Source organism: Corythoichthys intestinalis, chromosome 18 (genome assembly GCF_030265065.1).
Source record: "Corythoichthys intestinalis isolate RoL2023-P3 chromosome 18, ASM3026506v1, whole genome shotgun sequence".
Taxonomy (NCBI): Eukaryota; Metazoa; Chordata; class Actinopteri; order Syngnathiformes; family Syngnathidae; genus Corythoichthys; species Corythoichthys intestinalis.
This window is the reverse complement of record NC_080412.1, coordinates 16,206,381-16,228,280: the sequence shown is the minus strand read 5'-3', so window position 1 is coordinate 16,228,280 and position 21,900 is coordinate 16,206,381. Positions and strand designations below refer to the sequence as shown.

Here is a 21,900-nt window from a genome sequence, read left to right as displayed (position 1 = left end):
GCCTAATGCAAACGCGAACGTGAATGCTATGCAAATGCTACGTGTTACATTTAGCACTCAGCACAGACCTTTAAAGGCTAAAGCAATATTGCATATTCTCTCTTGCCAAGATAAGAAGACAAATCTTACTGTGTGTGTGTGTCTTAAAATAAGCAATGGGGAGACTGGAGAGGACACTAGACAAGTGGGTGAGTTGGGGGGAGTGCAGCACGTCACATGAGTGACACACAACAAGGCAGGCTAACTACACATAAAAATGTCACACATTGTGAACATGTGACGGAAACTATGGCGCATTTTCGTCTCATTCTCTTCTCGTCAGACGAAAATGGGCATTCGTGTCATTACGTTTTAGTCTCCAAAGACACGTTTCTAGCATGTTATCATATCATTGTCATGAAAAATTGTTCGTCGACTAATTTTTTTTTTTTTTTTTGGTTATAGTCATTGTTGATGAAAAAAACACTAGGCACTGAATAATGTGGCTGTTTTCATCCTTCTGTTGTGAATTTAAACAGGTTTATCATTAGGAGACGTCCAATCCATTTGAACTAGGAGGCTGGCAGCGATTGAACATTTGTACATTTGTTCATTCGCTGCCAACGCTCGGATCGGACGTCTATTATTGTCAGTGGCAGTCAATGAGTTAAGTGTGTAGCAATGACTCCGGGTTAACTGAAGCTCTCCTCTCCTCTTTTTTAATAATGTTATTTGCATTGTCATAGCAGATTGCAGCTCCCTTTTCTTTGCACTTCAGTGCTTTCCAATTAGCCTATCCTTTGAAAATAAATATTTGCTCAATTCTTACTTGTATTAGTGCTGCCAGAGTCTTTAACATTACACAGAAATACTTGTCAGCTGAGCTTTGTAGATGGGTGTGGCACAGGAAAAATAGTGTTCTAAAACTCAGTGTATTTACATGTATACAGTATACATTTTAAAGCATTCATTAGCGACAGGAATGCAGGTAAAAGAGCTTACTGAGTGAGTAAACAGTATTTGCCAAAGGTTGGCCAAACATCGTTCCATTTACCTGAAGACTTTCATCTTCCTTCACCAGCTCCTTCTGGGGGAATAGATCCTTGGCCTTGATGTACTCCAGACTGGGAGGCCCCTCTTCACCCTGTAATAAGCAGTTAAAAAATAAATGTCATTCATTTAAGCTGATGCATTATGGAAATAAGATCGGACAATAGAGTCTTAAAAAAAGCACAATAAACCCAAAGTCCATTACAAATGGAGCACAGGAGTGGTCATTGAGCAAATGAATGTAGCTCCCACCCACGCATTGGCAGCTAGGCTGGGCAAAGAGCTGCCATTTAGAAGCCACAGTCAAATTACACAGTCTGAAACCTCCGCAAGTAGCAGCCACTTGCTTATGTCAAACCTTTAACTTTGCCTGGTAATGAAAGCCATACTCTACGATGGAGTGGGTCAGGGGCGAAGAGTTATGATTTTCATGAAAACGGGGCGCCAAATAAAGTATATTCCAGGATACTCAAACAAAAGTGTATAAGATGGTGTATTTAGTTGGAAATTATCCTTGGGATAATTGTATGAAATAATGTTATTAGGATGGTGGCTGACTGAGTTGCACGTCCGACTCACAATTGTGAGATGAATGGTTCAATCCTGGGCTCCGGTCTACCTGTATGGAGTTACAGTTGTATGAAAAAGTATCTGAACCTTTTGAAATTTCTCACATTTCTGCATAAAATCACCATCAAATGTGATCTGATCTTTGTCAAAATCACACAGATGAAAAAACAGTGCTTTAACTAAAACCACACAAACAGGTTTTCACATTTTTATGAGGATAGTATGCAAACAATGACAGACGGGGGGAAAAAAGTGAACCATCGCATTTAATATTTTGTGGCCCCCCCCTTTGGCAGCAATAACTTCAACCAGACGCTTCCTGTAGCTGCAGATCAGTCTGGCACATCAATCAGGACTCATCTTGGCCCATTGTTTTCTACAAAACTGCTGTAGTTCAGTCAGATTCCTGGGATGTCTGGCATGATTCGCTGTCTTTAGGTCACGCCACAGCATGCTAATGGGGTTCAAGTCTAGACTTTGACTTGGCCACTCCAGAACGTGTATTTTGTTCTTCTGAAACCATTCTGAAGTTGATTTACTCCGGTGTTTTGGATCATTGTCTTGCTGCATTATCCATTCTCTTTTTAGCCTCAACTGTCTGACAGACGGCTTCAGGTTTTCCTGCAAAACATCCTGATAAACCTTTGAATTCATTGTTCCAATAATGATTGCAAGTTGTCCATGCCCTGAAGCAGCGAAAATGCCCCAAATCATGATACTCCCTCCACACATGACATTGTATGTTACTCTCAAACAATTCAACTTTGGTTTCATCAGTCCACTAAATAATTTGCCAAAACTTCTGAGGAGTGTCCAAGTGCCTTTTTGCGAACATTAAAAGAGCAACAATGTTTTTCTTTAGAGAGCAGTGACTTCCGCCGTGGAGTCCTCCCATGAACACCATTCTTGGCCATAGTATTACATATAGTTGATGTGTGCACAGAGATATTGCACAAAAATCCCTGTACCAGGGATTTCTATAAGTCTTTAACAGACAATCTAGGGTTCTTTTTTACCTCTCTGAGTATTCTGCGCTGAACTCTTGGCGTCATCTTTGGTGGACGGCCACTCCTTGGGAGAGAAGCAACAATGCCAAACTGTCTCAATTTGTAGACAACTTCTCTGACTCTCGACTGATGAACATCCAGATTTTTAGAGATGGTTGTGTATCCTTTCCCAGCTTTATACAAATCAACAATCCTTGATTGCAGGTTTTCAGACAGCTCTTTTGACCGAGCCATGATCCACATCAGACAATGCTTCTCATCAAGACATTTTTTTTACCCCGTATGTGTTTCGTAGTGGGCAGGGCAGCTTTAAACCACTCATCAGTGATTGGGCACACACCTGACTTAAAATGTTTGGTAAAAATTGGTTTCAATTGCTCTTTAAGTATTTTAGGGAGATGGTTCACTTAATAATTTTTTCCCCTTCTGTCATTGTTTGCAAGCTATCATCAATATAATATGAAAACCTATAAATCTTTGGGGGGGGGGGGGGGGGGGGTTAGTTAATGAGACACTGTACTTTCATCTGTGTGATTTTGCCAAAGATCAGATCACATTTGATGGTAATTTTATGCAGAAATCTGAGAAATTCCAAAAGGTTCAGATACTTTTTTATCCGACCGTAGCATGTTTTCTCTATGCCTGTGTGTTGGTCCAACATAGTACATTGTGTACAGCTGTAGCTTGGATTGCCATTGGTTGTTGGGTCTATACAGTGATTGGCTGGCAACCAGTTCAGGTTGCACTCTGCCTCCTGGGATAGGCCCTAGCATGCTTGCGAGGCTGTGACCCTCATGAGGATAAGCGGTACAGAAATGGATGTCATTAGGACACATTTGAAAAAATGGGCAGGCTGAAAAAGCAAGGGGAAATAAGGTCATTTTGAAGTACAAAGCAAAAGTAATACTGTACATTTTGGGAAGGCAATTCCGCGCAATCATACTCAATAGCAGTTATTAGACAGCACAATGTGTTCAATCGAAAATAAATTATCAATCCTGTACATTTTTTAGTCTGCACAACATGAGCTGCCCTTGTTCTTTGGGGGCACTGTTTATTAAATTCTCTTATGGTGAAGTTTTAAACATAAAATTAAAATAAAGACATAACATGGTGGCAGTCAAGTTATAAATTACAATGTAAAAGGCAAGGCGCTTCAGTATGAAAAGATTTTAGGATATGGAGCACAGCTGGCCTGAGCTCAGTTTTTTTTTTTTTTTTTTTGCCTCGTCACTGCTGTTAGCCAGCAAACCCTCCCCCCGCTGTGGTTCAAGTGCAAATGAAAGTGCTGAACCTGACAGGCGTGCCTACTACAGTATACGTACAAGCAAAAGCCTCTTTGAAAAAACAAATGTCACGTTTAAGAACACATTTAAAGTCTTCATACGATGATAGCAATAAAAACCAGAGGCCTTCAAGGCTAAGGTAGTAGATTAATCAAGGGATATAACAACAACAACAAAATATATTTATATATATTAATCCATGCACAAGGGAAAAAAAGGCTTGCACAGGCTCCAAGAACAAGTGTGTAGTTGTCATGGCGACAGCAATCGCTTGATGTTAAAGCATTTGGAAATTTTTTTCTCCTTACTCAAAAGATTACTGAATCTACTTGAAGCTTTGTGAGCAGATTAGAGAACAACTATTATATTGAGAAAATGTGCAATATACCACCTACAGTATATATTAGTCATAGACTGCTCTGCGCATACTAAATAGGATTAGGATTTTTCTTACAGTTTCACAGAGAGCAGGTGAAGGTCAGATGACAAATGTTAATAACTAAAACAGAATTCGGGAAACAGTACCAATTTCTCAAGGAGAAATACGCCCTGATGCAGACTACATCAACGGGTCAAGAGCAAGAATGTCAGAGCATGACAAATCTTTCCAAATGTATCTCTCCGCCCATCCCTTCTCTAGCAACATAAATATTTCATAGACCACAGTGTACTGAACATTCTGTCCAATTACAGTGTCATAATGTGAACTACCGTATTTTTCGGACTATAAGTCGCACTTGAGTAAGTCGCAGCAGCCCCAACATGCACAAAGAAGAGGGGGAAAAAAACCCTATAAGTCACACCGCATTTTTGGAGGAAATTTACTTGATAAAATCCAACACATAGAACAGATATGTCATCTTGAAAGGCAATTTAAAGTAAAAAATACAATAGAGAACAACATGCTGAATAAGTGTACCGTATGATAATGTTACATGATGCATGAAGAACGAAATGCGAACATGGCCGGTATGTTGACATAACTAAGCTATTAAGAGTTATTCAGATAGCTATAACATAAAGAACATGCTAACAAGTTTACCAAACCATCAGTGTCAGTCCAAAACACCAAAAGAACATGTGAAATGATAAAATAATGTGTTAATAATTTCACACATAAGTCGTTCCGGAGTATAAGTCACACCCCCGGCCAAACTATGAAAAAAACCGACTTATAGTCCGAAAAAAAAAGGGTGTAAGTAAGCGCTGGTGAAAGTGTAGCTCCAAAAAGTAAGATACCAACCATTCACCTAACACACAAGTCTGTCTGTCAATAATCTAATTCCACCTGCTCAATGAGAAATGTTCATACTTTTTAATCCAAGCATATTGCGGGATAAGTGAATGAATGTGTTTTATAGCAGTAGAATGATTACAAAGGTGGAGACGATAAGAACAATATGCTGCTTCCTAATTTCATGAGGACTGGCAGTGTTCATCCATTTAGAGGGGCATGGACAATAAATTGTACTGCCAGTGACGTGGAAGAAGAACTGATGACTCAGCAGCACCGCAGACACTTGAAAAGCACCATAAAATAGAGAAATAAAATGCCTGCTCGTGTGTGTGACCAGGAATAAACTGCTGCTTTTATTAATAATTAATAGTGCAATTTCATGTAAAAGTTTTAGCATTGCCTTGGTTTATGTTAAACAACACCATTTCTCAGACGATGATCAAGGACATTTATACTTAATGAAATGCCATTCACCAGTTATACTGCAGAAATATTAATTTTCTACGATTTAACCTTGAGGAAATAAGCATTGCTGTTCAACGACATCAGCGTATGACACATTGCATTCTATTCATTTATTATTCAAAAGCACAGGGGAAAAAACGTTGTCGAGGGTTTACAGCTTTATCTAATTATGTTTTAATAAATTTGAATTTATCTTTCCATTTAATCTTGTATGTTGTGAAAAAAATATATAATTTATCCTCAATAAAAATTTTAAAAAATCTTTTGGTGAATCTTTTCATTCTTCCGCTATGACTGTAAAGTCAAAATAAATTAGACGTCTAGCGACGTCAGTGGCAGGTAAACATGGGCCGATACCATTAACCTTTCATAGGGCACTCTGTTAAACTATGGTTTAAAAAAAAAAAGAGGCTACTTTAAAGTGCTATTAGGGGCCAGATACAGAGTTTCGTCTCATGATCCAAAAATGCTAAAAAATGCTCAAAAATCAAAAGTGACTCAACATCAACAGAAAGTGACAAGTAAATCCCCCAAATCAACAAGAAGTGACCCTAAAATCAATTGAAAGTGATTTGGAAATGCTCCAAAATCAATAGGAGGTGACTTGGAATTGAACCTACAAGAACAGAAAGTGACCAAGAAATGCCTCCAAATTATTATTGAATAATTATTTTACCCTACAAAGGGCTAAGAGCTTGGTAGATCACAACAGTTTAAGAGACTACGTGCTGCAGTGAACACAAACGAGCACTGATAGAGCAACACGTTTCATCCGAGCAACACACATTTAAACCGGCGTGTTCCAGACATCCAATAAGGATCAGCAAGCGGACCATTCAGATCCACACCACACAACACGGTGGCGTGGTGACTATAATAAAAGTAGATTTTCCATCAGTCTGCACTGGTTACTCAATAACTGCAGCGCTCACGTGTATCGAGCAGCACCACAGACCCCCTCCCTTCAGTGATTGGCAGGCAGGCCCACCAGCAAGTTAGGGTGAGGTGGGTTTTGATGTACAACCACTTATACATGATTAAAAGACAATGATGAAATAAAAGCTCGTGGACTTACAAAGCAATTGAGCATGGAGCAGGATGCCCTTCCTGCAATGCTCATGTCGAGGTAATGTGGGGCTGTGCTTGGATGACACACAGCACGACAATAGCACGAGGAGCCGGCACCATCATTCTTCTCCTCAAGAAGATCCTCTTCACCCCTCTTCTACTACGAATCCCTTCCGCTTACCTTCCCCTCGGCCCCACCTATTCCACCGCTTCTAGGAGAGTTCTGTGTTACACCACGCCGGTCCCGGTGGCTCTTCGTTCAGGAATCCACTGCACCCCACCACACCCCCCTCATGGCCATGTGTTAAGACGGCCCCGGCTACACAGCTAGGAGGTCCAAAAAAGCCGCCCTTCTCAAAAAAAAAAAAAAATAATAATAATAACGACAAGCCAAAAAAAATGTTGGCAGTCCACTGGATCAGCGGCGATGTTGGGGGGGGGGGGGGGGGGGCGTTCAGATGACTGCAGAAAGATGCACCCTGTACTGTAGTAAGAGAGGGAAACGCACGAGGAGAGATTGAGAGATGGCTAGGCAGAAGGAGATGCCAGCTAAGCCCCGCCCTCTGCATTACCATCAATATCCCTCTCTCATATTCACACACTCACATTGCTTTTCTGGTCTCCCTCTCATCTCTGTCTTCCACCCCCACTCCCTCCTTATTCACCCTTCACCGACATCTCAAATACACCGCTCCCTCAGCAACGAGGCAAGGTGCAGCTCACGCAACAGAGGATGCTCTGGCGACTATGTATTCACCACCATCGGACATGAGCTGCTTTGATGATGAAGCACATAGCTGCCAGTGGAGGCTTTGCTTAACACTTTCAGTACCATTGACATCCAATCACGTGGCTCGTTTCATCCTTCTGCTGTGAATTTGAATGAGTTTAACACTAGTAGATGGCCAACACATTTGAACTGAGAGGGCAGGCAGTAAATGAATGAACTCTTGCCCTTGCAGGTCAAAAGGATTGGACCTCTATGTAATTTGGGGAGAAAAATGAATTGTGTTGCGGTGGAAAAGAAGGGGAGGGGTTGATGAGGAAAGGGACTATGCGGAGAGCTCCAGTGACACAGCATTCTACAGACAGACCACATCTTGTCCTCTAACTTGGAATGTGACTGATAACTACAATATCTCACTCTACTTTCAGCCAAGGCATATTCTTATTCTCAAGGTCACTATATTTCAGCAGTGTAATTGTCAGTCATAACACAGTGGGACAACTAGACCTCATCCATCACCACCCCATTGCTGAAATAGCTGTTGGGACATTTATTTACCATCAGCTGTATGACCTCGCGCTATGTAACATACGGCACACATGGCACATGTCCCGTGTGTGAAATAACTATCCATATTTCCAGTGATATATGCTAACTCTTTCAATGCTATTGACTATGATGTAGCTCTTTTGATCCTTCTGCTTTAAATTAAAATCACATCACCAGGAGAAAGAACAAATCTTGCGCCATTAATAACAGCCAATGAGTTAACGTAATTGAAAAAGGTGGTAACTAGTGTTGCACTGATACTAGTATTGGCAGTGTTGTGCATAAATCCATTCAATGAACGATCGTTCATATACACGTTTTGGGCGACCGTGTAATGAAAGCATATTTTTGTTTCAAGAACATTACTGTGAACAAGCTGATTCTCGTGGTTGTGAGCGGCGTTCATAACCTCGTTCGTTGTCAAGTACTGGTGTTGTGCAGCAAAGAACATACGCGACCACTATGGTATATTTGATGTCAATTTTATTTTATGCACTGTAACTCTTGCCCACATCTCACTAGATATCATAAATGAACAGTGATTTCCCACTTCCCCCAAGTCTCATCTCATTGGCTGTGTGAACCTTCCAGGGTGATCACAGGACAACGTAGTCCGTATACCACATTCATGACTTCAGAATTAGAGCCTTTCAGACAAAACTGCAGATAAAGCCATAGGGTGAAAACACTCTTAAAAAAAACAAACAAAAAAAAAACCTTAAAGCTGCCTAAGGCTGTCACGGCTGTGTTGTTTTAGCAAATATGGCAGCTTTGGCTCCCGAAGCTTTTATTGCGGCAAATAACCATTCTTTTACATCCAGTTGGACTTTAAATGTTATACAAAAATGTTAAATTAACAAGTTGCACCATAAACATACTTCTGCAACATGAATACAGCGTAAATAAATAAATGAATAAACAAATAAATAAATAAATGCTTAAGGGCACGGGGAAGACGCAGTGAGAAAGAACTTTCCTTTGTGTGCGTCAATGACCAAACCTATAGAAAGATTTTAGTGTTTACTTTGGAATCACTGCATTTGCTGCCGTTTGTAATGTTACGCATAAGTGCAGAAGCGCAAAGTTGCAATTTCTTATGGGGTACAAAATGTGACAGAACACTGACCCAGTACCAGTGCAAGTGCGTTTTACGAACAAGTCAGTACCGACATAGATTTGAAATTGAATATGAAGATGAATCTGACACAGTTTCAGTGTTTAAGTGCATAAAATAATTGCTGTATGTGGTTCTCATAACGACTGTCAATAATAGCTAGCAGCTATTATTGGGGAGAAGAAAAAACTACAAAAGTAAAAAAAAACAAAAAAAAAAACTACTGTAGTTCAAAATTTTGAATTATGAACGATGAACTGAACAATTCATTTTAAAATTTGGGAACTGCAATTTGAACTAGTTCATGTAGAAAATTAACTTTCCCAACACTGAGTATTGGTACCGATTTGGCACTAAAATGACATAATCAGTATTGAGAAGTACTAAGAAATAACATGCCGAAGCTGTACAATCTAAACTTTTCTAGGTCTATTTTCCAACCGCTTGTTGCCCTACCTAATATGGCTGACACTGACAGCTATGCATGCAGCCGTAAAAAAAAAATTGAGTACTGGTTACCCTTCCCGAGATGATGATAGACATACATCCTTTTGCTGTTAATTTATTTGAGTTTGTCAAAAGTAGACATCCAATCTATTTGAAGCAAGAGTGAACGCTGCCAACCCTCTCACTTCAAATGGATTGGACGCCGAGTGTCGTCAAAGGCAGACAATGAGTTTCGTAATGTTTGACCAAGCCATAATAGCAATTAATTAACATTTAAGTGAGTGATGCAGTAATTATTAAAAAAAAAAAAAAAAAAAAAAAAAAAAAAAAAAAACGTTAAAAAATACGTGGTATTAGTACTGTACCAGCACTGGCCAATACTACACAGGTGGGTGTCGTTATTGGCACAACACTAGTTCTAACCGAGGTGACGGACTCTAATGAAGTCATTTAGTTTCTAATTTCAGGACATGATTGGCTAAAACTGTATTTGATCTTGACTACATGACTGGACAAGTCATCATGTTTACTAAAATATAAGGTGCCTTTCCGTAAAAGAAGTTACTTTTTGTTGTGCACTCCACCAATCTGGGAACCCAGCCAATTTGGACGGCAGGATTTTTAGTTAGTTTTGGAAGGATATTCATTTTCATTCAAGATTGTCCGTTTTCAATCAGCCAAACCCTGTCTGAACACACCATGAACGGGCCTTAAGTTATGGTAGATAAACAGCAGTATCTGGCAACAAACATGTGCATGGCAGATGAATCATCTAAATGTGAGGCATGCTTGGGAGGATTTTTTATAAAAGCGATGATGCACTTTTGAGCAGTGTTATGAGCAGCCCCTGTCAACTGGGTTGAGCTTCGATGTAATGAAGAAAACTTTAGTGTGTGTACTGTTCACCTAATTTGTTAACACTGGCATAGCTTACAAAGGACCAAAACAGAGACAGTGGAGATATTCTCAAGTTGTTTTAAAAACAAATGTTACCACTGCCACTATGGCTTCAAAATAAAAGAAACGAATACATAAACAGTTCATGAAAATAAGGTGGTTAAGAGGTTTTTTTTTATATACTTAAATGTTAAGTAGAGAGATACATGTACATAGAAATACGTATACTGTATTTGCATGTTTGCAAAACTTTCACAATAAAAGCCACAAAATATAACATTTTCTACAAAATAGGTCAGCCGCTTTAATGATTGCACTGACCCTGTTAAAACAAGTAAGCATTAAAAAAAAAAAAAAAAAAAAAAAAAAAAACGCAGGCTTTACACTAGTACAGAATGTTGGTTCCTGGTAACAAATTACCCTTAAAAAGAAAGACACGTTGGATACATTACTTATCAGGTGGATTACAAAAAAAAGGAAGTTATTTTGAAGGTCTACTAGTATTACAATGACCTAGAATGAACTATGGGTCTACAAAAATATACCATACCAAATATACAGGCAACTCATGTGGGCCAGCAAAACACACTCCCTTCCGCAGCAGCCTGTCCCACTAAGTGCTCAAGTGTTGTGTTACCATACATTATAACTCCTGAGGCAGGATAAAATAACGCCATTGTCCTAGCTTCCATGCTGGCATTATCCAGCTTACAATACGGCAGCACGAGTGGAAAACAATATGAACTCAATACTTCTCTTATTGTCTCGGTGAAAAAGCTGGAAAGCAATTAATCACTGCTTCACAAGACTGGATTAAAAGGATCCAATTACCCATGGAGCAAAATGTCTTCTAATCCCACCTGAAAGAACATGACCCAAGACTACTGAGAAGGGAAACTATCAAAATCAGTGATACTACAATTGTACATAGGTAACACACCATTCATAAAAGGTTTGTGTCATAGCTTTAAAATAAAAAAGGAGACTTTGAATACAGATTTCCACTTTCCAAAGTAACCCAATTGAAGTGTTGCAACCAACTAGTGTGCAATGTGTAAAAGGGCTAACTCTGGACAAACTAAAGCCCGTGCTCTCTAATTTACATGCCTGAACGGGCACTTTATTTGCTCATCAGCCTGCCGTCAATTAAACCAACTGCTTGATTATGTGCTCCATAAAAGCAAAGCGCTGGGCAGCCCTCCACGTTTGCATTCTGTCCACGCAGTTGACCGGAACTTTGGGACGCACCCCCACCTCTCATTTGTGCTGCATAAAAATTCGGCCGGAAATGTGCATCATCTGGTTAAATTTATCTTCTTGAAGTAGTTAATGAAAAAGCATGAGGAGACTAGCTTTGTCTTTTTATGATGGTGCCATTCCTACACTGTTATTTTCTCTCCAGAAACCGTTTTTCATTTCAATTTTTCAACCTTGACCGTTTTAGTCCTTAAATATGACTGATGCTTTTTGGCAGAGTTGAAGCGACCCATCTTCATGGACAGAGCATCCAGTTTGGCAGAGGTGGGTAGTAACACATTACAATTACTTCATTGAATTTACTTGAGTAACTTTTTAAGAAAAATGTACTTCTAATAGTAGTTTTATGAAGCCATACTTTTTACTTTTACTTGAGAAGATTTGTGAAGAAGAAACGATACTCTCACTCCGCTATTTTGGGCTACACTACACTGCATTTTTCCTCTTTATTCTAAACAATAACAATAACACCCAATAATTAACTCCCAACAATAATCACATGACCATCACACCAATCAGACTCAAGCTTGCCGTTCAATGACCACTCCGGCTTGTTTAATCACGTGGCGTCTTAAAAGCACCGTAAAAAATGAAGTACAGTGGTACCGCTACATACGAAGTAAGTTCGTTCCAGGACCTTGTTTGTAAGTCGAAATGGTCGTATGTCAAGCAGGATTTTCCTATAAGAATATATTATAATTCCATTAATTTATTCCACAACCCGAAAACCTACACTAAATCTTTACTAAATACTGCTGGTACTACTACAAATGGTAGTTACACATAGCAAAACAAATAAATTATAAATAAAAATCAGAATAATATTATAATAATACCGTATTGGCCCGAATATAAGACGGTCATGATTATAAGACGACCCCCTCTTTTTCAAGACTCAAGTTTGAAAAAAAGAATTTTTCAACACCAAATTAATTTTTATACAGAAAATAATTACAGTACATCTGAAACAAATGATTATAACAATATATTTGAGAGAAAAAGCATGTTATTTTGCCTCATTCAAATCTTAATATCTGAACATTTAAATATGTAAACTAAAGTGCAATCACATTGGTAAATGAATGACTTCTGGTTTTTGAAATGTAAATAAACCAATCTATTGTGATAAAACAACAAAATTGCAATAGCTGCATAAACCGTCAAAGTGAAGTCTAACTTTAGTCTTGAAACAAATCTGAATAAGGAAAAACATTGCAATAAAATAATGCAAACTGGTTAAACAAGTAGCTGAGATCTGTCAAGACAGAACATCGCTTCAATGATATCAGGCGCCATCTAGCATCGTGAATGGGGAGAGTAGCTGAGATCCGTCATGACTGAACATCGCTTCAATGATATCTGGCGTCATCTAGCGTCGTGAATGAGTATAATGTCTAGACCACGAATATAAAACAACCCCTTCTTTTTCAATCTCATTTCAATTCAAAAACACCGTCTTATAATCGGGCCAATACGGTAATAATTCCTGTAATAATGCAACGGATCGGGTTCTAATGTGACGGATGTTTTTAGCGTGCTGTACCTGAACGCACCACGTGGCTGACGTGTCGGCGAGTTAGAGAGTGCGGTAGAGATTTTACTTTCTCTTTTAATGTTTTGTTGCTGCCGTCAACTATGGAGGACAGTAGGCTTGTTGTGTTGCACAACTTGATGGAATAAATAATTTGAAACCTGACGAAGCTGGCGATTTCTTTGGCAATGTTACCAGTATAATAAATGTCACCTTAACTTATAAAGACTGGCGAACAGAGGTCGGAGGAGGACCATTGCGATCGTAGACATTCTACCACCGTATTGTCGAGCCAGTTGACGGATGCGCACACCACGCTCATATTTTTCTATAATTTCCATGTTCATTTCAATGGTAAGCGTCACCTTTTTCCTTTTTCACCATCTGCACTAACCTTGGAACCCATGTTTTCTCTCACAAGAAAATTCACCGCGTGTCCGTCTTCCAGCAAAACAAAAACTGCTGCGCTATCATAAATCGTCGTATTTCGAGCATGTCATCAGCTGTAGAAACAAATGGCGAGTCAAATTTTACGTCGAATGTCGAAAAGATCGCGTGTTGACGTGTTCGCATGTCAAGGTACCACTGTATTCGACAGAGCGCTGCCGCCAAAATGACTTGAAAGCGCAGAATTTAGCCTCTCTCCCACTTTTTATTTGGCACCGATTGACCATGGAAACCCAGAGATATGATTCTTTTAGTTCCAAATATGTTTTCTCTACTAGAGGGAATTCATCCTGTTTGGATGAATAATGCTTCATTTCTGTAGATTTTTCCTCTCTCTCGCCAGAATTCAATGATTTATTTTTTAACATTAATAGCATGTTTTATGTAAACCAGGGCAGTGCACTGCTTTCTGAAAGGTCAGTAGCAATTTACTTGTTTTTCTGTGTTTGCATTTTCTGCCATTCTTATATCTGTTTTTCTTCTATTGTCTTCTTCCATCGTCAACCCTTCACCGAGGGATCAATTTCCCCCCACAACTAATGTATATCTATTGCCCCGTGTGATAGGTTGGGGGAAAAAAACTGGTTATGAGCAGTTTTGCAATTTAAAAAAAAAATTGCAGGTTAAAAACACGTTCCAGAAAGGGCAACTTTGCAGCTGCTGATCAAATAAATCTAAACATTACTGCAAAATTTGAACCAGAAGGGGGAGTCAGTCAAGCTATGTGAACGTTTACCGGAAAAGACAATAGCTAGAGAAGCACAGCAGGTTGCTTAACATGTTACAACACAAAGCATTTTGTCTGGCGTGCGAGAGTGGAATGCAACTTCCTGTTTGAGATTGAGAGTTGTACATTCCAAAATATAATTGTTGTGTAGTCTAGAAAATGCAGAGACATTTAGGAAAAAACACCAGCACCATCCTCATTTGCTCACCATGCTGAAGACAGAAGGCGTGGGTTCTCTATGTTCCGCCCTCTCCTTCTCTCGACCGGGCTTGGCCTTGCCACTGACAACTCCTGCCAACATAAGGGAAAAAAAAAACTTTTGAGATATAGTGGGTGTGTTCGGAAAGAGGTTTGTGCGTGGGCAGTTGAGTAGTGTGTAATGCCATTGCAAAGGCCCTCGATTGGAAAGTGGCCCTTCCCTGGTCTAAGGTCCAGCATGCAGAATAAAAAGTGCTACTAAAATCATAAAATGACTCACAAGACATTGAGGTTTAATTGGCTGCCGGAAACTACAAGCCATCTTAAGTATAGTGAGCAAGTACATGTAAAACAGAACATTCAGTACTGCAGAGAGATGTGCAGGTTAATGCATGTTTAAGACTGAAGCCAGGAAATAAATTCCACATTTGCACTCCACACCCAACACACAAACTATGTTGCAGCTATTGGTAATGTGGATTTCCGGAAATGCACGACAATGTGCTTCAGCTAATCGCTCCGGGTATTTGTAAATGGAATTTTGAACCGTTCCACTTCACTTGAAACAAAGGTTTTTGCAATCTGATAATAGTTTTTAGTGCAGGCAAGGTTATACTTGTCACTAAGGGAAAGGCGAATATAAGATTCTGAGAGTATGATAACCTAACGCCAAAATATTGTGGTATCACAAAAGCTGTAGAATGTATTAAGAAAATCGAGTTTGCAAAAATAAGCTATTTCTATTGACTCTCTGTTATTTAAAAAAAAAAAAAAAAAAAAAAAAAAAAAACAATATGTAGACTATTTGGTATATTAATACAGGTGTTGGTTACTCCCAGTGCTTTATAAGCCAGACGGGCTGCCAGGCTTTTGTCATTCAAAGTATAAAAAGTATACTTATTTTAAATGTTGTTATTTTAGTAATCGATTAACTAGTTAGTTCGAGTAATCGGATAAGGAACGTAAAAAATTAAAATACCTGAGCTAAGCCTCAAACGGTATAAATATATATATATTAGGGCTGTCAAAATTAGCGCGTTAACGGGCGTTAATTAATTTTTTAAATTAATCAAGTTAAAATATTTGACGCAATTAACGCAGCTGCCCCGCTCAGACAGATTTAAATGGCGGTACAGTGAAACGCTCACTTGTTAATTGTGTTTTATGGAGTTTTGCCGCTCTCTGCTGGCGCTTGGGTGCGACTGATTTTATAGACTACAGCACTGCATTGTGTGAGTAATTATTGACATCAATAATGGAGGGCTACTAGTTTATTTTTTGATTGAAAATTTTACAAATTTTATTAAAACGAAAACATTAAGAGGGGTTTTAATATAAAATTTCTATAACTTATACTAACATTTTTCTTTTAAGAACTACAAGTCTTTCTATCCATGGATCGCTTTAACAGAATGTTAATAATGTTAATGCCATCTTGTTGATTTATTGTTATAATAAAAAAATACAGTCCTTATGTACCGTATGTTGAATGTATATATCCATCTTGTGTCTTATCTTTCCATTCCAACAATAATTTACAGAAAAATATGGCATATTTTATAGATGGTTTGACTTGCGATTAATTACGATTAATTAATTCTAAAGCTGTAATTAACACGATTAAAAATTGTAATCGTTTGACAGCCCTAACACACACACATATATATATATATATATATATATAAATCTATGTACAACAAAAGAACAATTGGCTAACTTACATAGCAAAAGTCCGCTAGCTTTAATGATGTAAAATGCTAACTTTTCTTATTATTTTTTACAATGCTCTTAACAAATGGTTCAGACACATATTCCCACAAAAAACGGCTAAATATACCTATAAACTAAATTATGAATGTATAAAAATAAACTTTAGCTCCAACAAAACTTAGATTATGTTGGTTTTAACAGGGAGCCGCTGGATTAAGCCATGTGAAATGAGGTGGACTAGAGGGCAGTGTATCCACCCAAATCAATAAAGGTAAATGCAAACACTTTCAAAACAAACCATTACAACGCCACTTTAATTAAACGAATACTTGAAGCAGCAAATTCAAATTTTTTTTTCTAATCGAATACTCGAGTTAATCGATTAATCATTGCAGCACTACTGCTGTTTAACGTTTGGTGATGCCGATGAACACATGATGGTGAAATCTTATGGTCAATATAAGAACAAACTAGTCACAGCTCTGCCATTGCAGTGAATTGCATTGTATTTTTCTGTTTGTTAAAACTATTTCAAGACTCTGCCTTTTTGTAACCCTCTAAATATTGTTAATGGTTATGACGTGTAAGTCATAACTTCAAAATTTCTGTCAACCTAACATTTGTATTTTATTTATTTATTCATTCATTTTCCATGCCGCTTTTCCTCACGAGGGTCACGGAGGTGCTGGAGCCTATCCCAGCTAACTACGGGCAGTAGGCAGGGTACACCCTGAACTGGTTGCCAGCCAATCGCAGGGCACAAGGAGATATACAACCATTCACGCACACACTCATACCTACGGACAATTTAGTGTGTTCAATCAGCCTACCATGGATGTTTTTGGGATGGAAACCGGAGTTGCCGGAGAAAACCCACACAGGCACAGGGTGAACATGCAAACTCCACACAGGAAGGCCGAAGCCTGGGATTGAACCCTTGATCTCTTGCCGCCCTTTATCTATTTATTTCCCTGGTAAATTAACTGATTGTCTGCCATTGACTGCAATAGACATCTATTCCATTTGAAATGGGACGCTGGGAGGGAATGAACATTTGTTCACTCGTCGACTGACCATCCAGTTTAAAAGGACTGGACATCTACAAGTGACAAATGAATTAAAATTCTCAGTAGAAGGATAAAAATATGACTGAACGAATGGACGTCTATCATCGTCAATGTTGTTGAGGTTCAGAATACAAAAATATTTCTTTATGTTTTTCCAGGATAGTAAATAATGGATTCATGATGTCAACATCACATTTGCCGAGTTCAACATTTAAGCTTCCAGTCAATGTTTTTTGAAGTCCTACAGTGCAGTGAGCAGAAGAGATAAGTTGACCAGAGTGTAACATATAACACACGTCTGCAACCAGACATAAACCAAACACTGTTGACTTTATTGCACTATGGCCGTGACGTTATATTGAACAAACATGCCGGGAAGCACAAGGACAATTCAAACCTGACATTTTTCACAGAGCCGAGCTGTCGTCTCACTTCCCTACACTTCCCCCTCTGACACACCCCCTTCTACACACGACTCCACAGTGTGGAAAAAAATGCTTCACCACCATGCTATAAAAAAACTCAGCGTGAATTTCTTACCCTACAAAATGAGCAGGGACCGTGTGTCTGAAGCTTGCTGGCAGAAACCTCTGAAAACTTAATTGTTGGAGTTAAAAGTTGTGTCTTGCATAGAAGCATTTGTTGCCGTCAACCAACCACCCAAACACACACGTACACACACTGGGTGTAATCCAGGGCATGACACACCTCCTTCCCTCCCTCCCTCCCTCCTTCTCTGTATCTAGTACTTGTTCTGGCCTCCCTCTGATTCTTCAGTGCCAGATTTGTGAAAGAAGCAATACTACTTGGCATTACACCTTACCCACCTCCACTCAAGCCTCTATTGAAAGTTGAACACAAGAAAAGTTAACCACCATGCAAAGTCAAGAAAGAATGCTAGTTTGTATAGTTTATAAAAAGGGTTTATATGACTTTCGTTTTTAACAGCAATTAAAAAAAAGTGTCCAGTCAGCGCTTTGAACCCTCATAAAAGCTTTAAAAAAATTTTTTTTTTTTTTTTACCTCAAACCAATTAATCAAAAATCTGTTCTGCATGAATAGCATGTTTGCTACTATTTACTCCATAAATGCCAACATCAGGAAAAAGTTCATTTAGCTTTCTTGGTTAATTAAAATGTGGAATATCATACACATATAGATTCAATAGAAAGTTATATGCATTATTTTTTTTCCAGAGAATTTTGAAGTGTTTATCTTATAGTGACTGGGGGGAAAAACAGTGCCACAATTAGTGATCTGATAGCAAGAACTAGGACTCATTAATACTCAGAGGTGATTTCACCTAAAGCTGGGTTCCCCACTTCACATTACTAGCACACTCACCTTACCTTACCACACCCCTAACTGATCTATCTCCCCTCTTATCCTTCAGTTACTAGCACCGCTACTTAAATTAAGTAGCATGTGTATTTAATGTTTATTTTGATCGTTTTTGTTATTTATTTGCTGCCGCCCCCCAAAAACCCCTTTCTTCCGCCGCTTTCTCTGAATGAACAACAAATTATAAACAACCACAATGGGAAATCACCCATGTGGCACATTAAAGCTGTTTTTGTAAATACACTCAGATTCCCATTTTGCATGTCTCAGCAGCTGAACAGGACAGGCTTTAAATACAACAACAACAAAACAAAGTTACTGGGGGGAAAAATATGACCAACAAGAAATTAAAACGCATAGACAGTAAAATTATGTTTTTTATATGGGAATTAGTTATGGAATTCCCCTTCTCAAAGTATTTTCCTTTCCAGTGTGTTTCATGAATAGGTATGACACAAAATGACTTTCATTTTCCATGGAAGGACTGATAAATTATTCTAATCATATAAAATGTTTTTAGGCAATCATCTAATTTATTGAGATGGACCTGTACAGTCCAAGGTATTAGAGGACCAACAATTTTGACAGTTAGTGAAAATCAGCAAATAATTTATAAATATATATACTGCCTTTCCCAAACAACAACAACAACAAAAAAACATTAAATGAAAAGGATAACGCGCCAATGTCTTTTCAACAAGTTCATTCCTCCCAAAAATGAAAAATATATTGCCTAGTGACAGAATTAGCACACGCAGAAGCAATAAGTCTAACTTTAGGAAAAAAATATACAGTGTATCACAAAAGTGAGTACACCCCTCGCATTTCTGCAGATATATAAGTATATCTTTTCAATGGGACTACACTGACAAAATGACACTTTGACACAATGAAAAGTAGTCCGTGTGTAGCTTATATAATAGAGTTCATTCATTTTCCCCTCAAAATAACTCCAAATATAGCCATTAATATCTAAACTCCTGGCAACAAAAGTGAGTACACCCATTAAAAACTACGTACATCCCTAAAGGGTCAAATTGAGTACTGCTTGTCATTTTGCCTCCATAATGTCATGTGACTCGTTACAGGAGTGCTGTCAGCATTGCTGCAGAGATTGAAGAGGTGGGGGTCAGCCTGTGAGTGCTCAGACCATGCGCCGCACTCTTCATCAAATTGGTGCGCATGGCTGTCACCCCAAGAGGAAGCCTCTTCTGAAGACGGTAGACAAGAAAGCCTGCCTGTCTCATCAGACCATAGGACATGGTTCCAGTAATCCATGTGCTTTGTTGACATGTCTTCAGCAAACTGTTTGCGGGCTTTCTTGTGTACGGTCCTCAGAAGAGGCTTCCTCCAGGGGTGACAGTCATCCACACCAATTTGATGTAGAGTGCGCCGTATGGTCTGAGCACTCACAGGCTGACCCCCCACCTCTTTAATCTCTGCAGCAATGCTGACAGCACTCCTGTAATAAGTCATATTAAATTTTGGAGGGAAAATGACAGGCAGTACTTAATTTGGACATTTAGGGATGTACGTAGTTTCTAAGGGGTGTACTCACTTTTGTTGCCAGGGGTTTAGATATTAATGGCTATATTTTGAGGGGAAAATAAATTACCTCTATTATACTGTATAAGCTGCACACAGACTACTTTTCATTGTGTCAAAGTGTCATTTTGTCAAGTGTTGTCCCATGAAAATATATACTTAAATATTTGCAGAAATGCGAGGGGTATACTCCCTTTTGTGATACACTGTATGTACCTGTATACACATACATACATACACAGTAACGGCCAAAAAATTGGACACACCTCATTTAATGCAACACAAATGAAGGTACCAACCACATTGATAAAGCAACAAATTACACTAATTAACCCTGAAAATGCATACCTGCTAAGTCAAAAAACATTTTAGATGACTCCCTCTTGAAGCTCATCAAGAGAATGGCAAAAGTGTGCAAAAAAAGTAAACGGAGCAAAGGGTGGCTTCTATCAAGACACTGTACTCGAATATTACACGTTTTTAGTTATTTCACCTTTTTTGCTAACTACATAACCCCACACATGTTCATTCAGTTTTATTACCTTCAGTGAGAATTTACAATTTAAATAGTCATGAAAATAAAGAATACAAATGAACAGAAGGTGTGCTGTATTTAAGACAGAAATTATGCATATTATTTACATTACTTTTGTTCAACAATTAATTTTCTAACCCTTCATAGGCCAAGCGACTTTGTGTAATTAAAAGATAAACAACAAATACCAGGGGTCCACAGATGTAGCCACCAAGTTTTATGTCATGTGGTCTACATGGCCCAAAAGGTGATGTACACATACAGATGCCAGATCACAATTATATAGCATCATCGCTAAGTACATCATAACACACATGTTCATTCATAGTTTTATTACCTTCAGTGAGAATTTACTATGTAAATAGTCATGAAAATAAAGAAAACGCACGAATGAGCAGGTATGCCCAAACCTTTGGCCTGTAATATATATATATACACACATATATATACACACACATATATATATGTATAAATAAACAAAACAAAGTATCTAATTAGGCTAACAGCTTCCAAAATATAAGTTGTAACCGTGGACCTAAAGCAAGACGAGGTCATCACGTTGGTAAATCAGGGCTCCAAATAATAACAATAATGAAAAGTTCCCGCTGGACGTAACAATACCTGCTAAATGGAGTAAATTCCGTTACCCCAGCTCGTCACTCACCAGGTGCCCGTCACCGTAAACAACAGGTGTGATCGTTTAAAAACCCGGTGTAAAGTTTTAGACACGCCAAAGGAAAGTGAAAAGACATGTGACACGCTATCTTATAACGACCAAATCACGATAAGCCTATAACTCAAAACGAAAGTGGGTGAAGTGGACTGTGTTTGCAAACGTTAGCATATCAAGCTAGTTACCGGCCCCGAGTACTATAGTTGACTGAGGCTATATATTTTGATCGCTTTGGACTCGCAAATCTCAGCGAAGGTCTTTATTCAAGTCTCTAATTTACATGTCTGACACCCCATAAAACGTCACGTATGCATCGTTTAGTGTCAGGTTACATCATTTTAAAAGTTAAATCTAGTTACTCACTCTAAGAGAATCAGCTGACACGACGGTGACTCAGTAGACTCCACAACTTCCGCATTCTTGTGCAGTGACAAGTGCCTCAGCCAATCATGAGAGAGAAAATGAGGTCTTGC

At 38.6% G+C, this 21,900-nt stretch overlaps 1 protein-coding gene across 5 annotated transcripts in view; it reads right to left on the bottom strand.

Annotated features, from left to right (window-relative positions):
* Positions 1 to 21,900, bottom strand: part of mtmr4 (myotubularin related protein 4) — a 52,680-nt gene extending 30,780 nt beyond the window's left edge. The window contains exons 1-3 of one of the 5 annotated variants that reach the window (XM_057821312.1): positions 21,791 to 21,900; positions 14,567 to 14,649; positions 1,034 to 1,123 (exon numbers count right to left, since the gene is read on the bottom strand). In XM_057821312.1, coding sequence (XP_057677295.1) covers positions 1,034 to 1,123; positions 14,567 to 14,569 — 93 coding nt within the window. In that variant the 5' untranslated portion in view covers positions 14,570 to 14,649; positions 21,791 to 21,900. Of the gene's footprint in view, positions 1 to 1,033; positions 1,124 to 6,669; positions 7,080 to 14,566; positions 14,650 to 17,873; positions 18,020 to 21,375; positions 21,424 to 21,790 lie in introns of those variants that run through there. The other 4 variants (XM_057821314.1, XM_057821313.1, XM_057821310.1 and 1 more) reach the window with 4 other exon arrangements.